This window comes from Austrofundulus limnaeus, unplaced genomic scaffold, assembly GCF_001266775.1.
Source record: "Austrofundulus limnaeus strain Quisiro unplaced genomic scaffold, Austrofundulus_limnaeus-1.0 Scaffold169, whole genome shotgun sequence".
Classification (NCBI taxonomy): domain Eukaryota; kingdom Metazoa; phylum Chordata; class Actinopteri; order Cyprinodontiformes; family Rivulidae; genus Austrofundulus; species Austrofundulus limnaeus.
Genome location: NW_013952571.1, coordinates 1237546 through 1240788, shown reverse-complemented (window position 1 = coordinate 1240788; position 3243 = coordinate 1237546). Strand labels below are relative to the sequence as shown.

General features: G+C 37.9%; 1 protein-coding gene across 1 annotated transcript in view; it reads left to right on the top strand.

Moving 5' to 3' along the window:
* The window catches only part of LOC106523907 (glycogen debranching enzyme), a gene marked incomplete at its 5' end in the record, with an annotated part of 57066 nt that overhangs the window by 5346 nt on the left and 48477 nt on the right, over positions 1–3243 (top strand). The window contains 2 exon segments of the mRNA XM_014017485.1: positions 1041–1196; positions 1342–1492. Of these exon segments, the coding sequence (XP_013872939.1) occupies positions 1041–1196; positions 1342–1492 (307 nt within the window).

The following is a 3243-nucleotide window of genomic DNA, read 5'->3' as shown; positions in this document are numbered from 1 at the left end:
ATATAAAAAATAAAATAAAATGTCCCCAAAGGGGACAAATGGAGCTTGGACTCCAGTCCTCTCTCTCTGCTTCTCCTTTCAACTCTTCTTCAAAACTCAAAAAAACTAGCACACAGTTACAGTATCTATTGTCCTGACTGTACAAAACTCCAGATTGGCTGAAAACAGTCACATGATCTATATTTTTTATGTTCTTTACTGCTAAATTGGTTAAACACACAGAATGATAGATTACCTGTGAAGTAATTAAAACAGGGCATTATTACAATGAATGAATCATGATAGAAAAATACAATGTTTCTTTTTTTACCAGATGACAAACAACAGAAAGACATTTGTTCATGATGTAATTATGAGACCAGCCTTTTGGGGGTGCTCTAAAACCATAAATGAGATGTATGCAAACGTGTCTTTTTGAAGCTTCCTTGGGTGACAATATCTCAGCAGGAGATCTGGTCTCAAAAGGGGTTATAGATAGCAAAGCCACTTTGGGGAGACTTTAAGTCTGGCAAATGGGTGAGTCCTTTGTGATAAATGGCCATTTTGAGTATTTGAAAGAGGTCTCACACAGTGCTTAATCAATTGAAGGTTGCAATGTCCTGTTTATTTTACCCCCTGCAGATAGTAAACAAAAAGGTTTGAAGATAATGAAACAGTCATTGTTCTCTGTAGACATGGGGATGAGTAATTTGTTGACTCAAGTTCTGAAGTGGGACTTTCTTTAGGTTACTGCTACAATAAAATATCACTATTGTAAAGACAAGGCAAGAAAACCCAATTTAACACAATTAACCTGTGTTGGCAATACAATTTAAACAAATCAACAGTTTTTCAAAACAAAAATGATCAAAAATCAGATGATTTGCTCTGGTACAATCTCACTTTATGCTCTCAAGTAAAAACTGTATTTTCAGAAAAGAGCAGATTGTAGTAAACCTACTCTTAGTTCAGCTCTGAACACTGGAGACAGGAAGAGCCAGGACCAGGATGAGTGGCCTGCTGAAGAAAACCTCCTCAGTCTGTGTTTTGTGTGAGTGCAGATATCTGTGGTGAAGGAGGAGCGTTTTTACCCCAAGTGGAATCCCTCAGCGTCCCCGACATCCACCGCTGAAGTTGGATTTCAGACTGGCATCATTGCTGGGAAACTGGCAGTGAACAAACTGCACCAGGAGCTGGCCACTCAGGGATTCTCCCAGGTACACAACACTGCTGTTACTGCAGGCACTTCCATGTCCTGTTTGCTTCTGCTCTGGCTGTATAAAGCTAATCTAACACAGAGATCTACAGTTTCACTCTTCAAACTCTTCCTGAATAAACATCATATCGTGTCGAACRCTTCAGGTGTATGTTGACCAGGTGGATGCAGATATAGTTGCCATTACTCGTCACTGTCCCAGCACACACCAGTCTGTGGTGACAGTGAGCCGTACAGCGTTCAAGGATCCTAAAACCCACCAGTATGACACCAAGGTTTCACCCATTTTCATACCTGGTAAGATGACACAGTTATCATCTCTGTGATGGACATTTTGTATGTATTTAGAGATCCTCTTCAAATTTAACGTTTTGTTCAAATATTTTCTATGGTTGTAAGAAGTGTATGTAAGTGTAAAGAAGTGTGGAAAAATTGTGTTCAATAAATTGGAAGTCAGAATAAATTGGTAGAAAACCAGTTGATTCTCTTCTAAAAAGTTTAGTCGGAATTCTGACTCTATTAAAAACCTACAGCTGAAAGGCCTTGGGTCTTATCAGAAGCAAAATAATAACAATCCCCTCTCAGGAGCACAGCATCTGTCCCAGGCTGGTCTACATCTGACTAGTCCCACTGCTGGAGGTGATATATCTGACAGAAATAAGGAAACTTTGTACAGACAGGCCTCATATTGATAAGACACACTGACTCTGTTCCCCTGTTTAAACCACAGGGCTGCAATGATTACAAAGTGTAAAATACGAGGCTGGATCTTAAATTCAGTTAATAATACACACAATTTCCTCCAGAGGAGTGAATTATTTTACATGATCAAAAAAATCTGTTGTTGATTCAGCTATTTCTGATAGACTTTACTGGTTATCACCTAGTCTAGATAAACATCCATACAAATGTACAAGCTGTTCATGTCTAGGGACCTCTAAGCCTGCTCTGTGTCCCCTCTTATCTCTGAGTATTAAGAAATAACTGTCATGAGTAGGAGGTGACCTACATCCCCATCATAGCTCAGCTCATATGTTGTTCCTGTGACCGGGCTGAGAACCAGAACCCCAGCAGGAAACTTACCAAACACACAGGCAGGCCTCGGTAGTCAGGATCAAAATCGAACTGCTCAACAGTGAAGGTCACAAGTTGTCCTGCAGCTGTAATATGAGCAGCTGCTAAATGGAGCAGGTAAAGCAGGGGGTGTAAACGGTGTTTGTTCCCKCAGTTCTACTTAAAAACACATAATCACTCCCAGCAATAAGACATGTGGTATTTATTCCTTTGAATCAGTTCCAAACCAAAACATAACATTTAACTGAATTACTAGACTCTACTCCCCTGTCCTGCAGCTTTGAGGGGTTTCACGCTCACCTTTTTWAATCATAATAATAATGTTTATTCATTTATTCATTTAATTAAAAACAACATAAATTCAATATAATTTAAATTCAAATCATAAGTAAATGAAAAGTAGCAGAAGAAGACAAAGGCTTATATCTGCCCCTTTTTCTCAGATAAAATCAAAAATAAACTTCAAATTTCAATAACAAAACAAAGAAAAAAGAAAAACATGAAAAGAAAAAAGAATAAAGGTTTGACTCCATCTTGAATACAAATCATACATTATATTGTTACATATTTCTGTAACAAATTTACCTTTAACACCTTAGCTACAGCTGTTGTGCAGCTGCTGCCTTAGATCATGTTCAGCTGGAAAAATGTGGAAAAAAAAGGTTTTATTTGAGCTTGAATTAAAGAGAATAGAGTAAGAACATTGAAATCACACTACTCTTGAACACAATGGGAATATAAATTTCTTTATGCTGATCTTGATTTTAACCTCGAGCTCATTTTAGATCATGTTTGGAGGTTGGACTAAATATGGCCCAAAATGCAAATCAGTAACCTTGAGGGGATTTGAAGCAGTAATCTCCAGTATACCAGCTGAGCGTGCTCTGTTAGGATCATTGCTTGTTATGTAGAAATATTTACTTATGAGCTGCTGTTTGTAAAGTTACACAGTCAAAAATTATCACCAATAATTT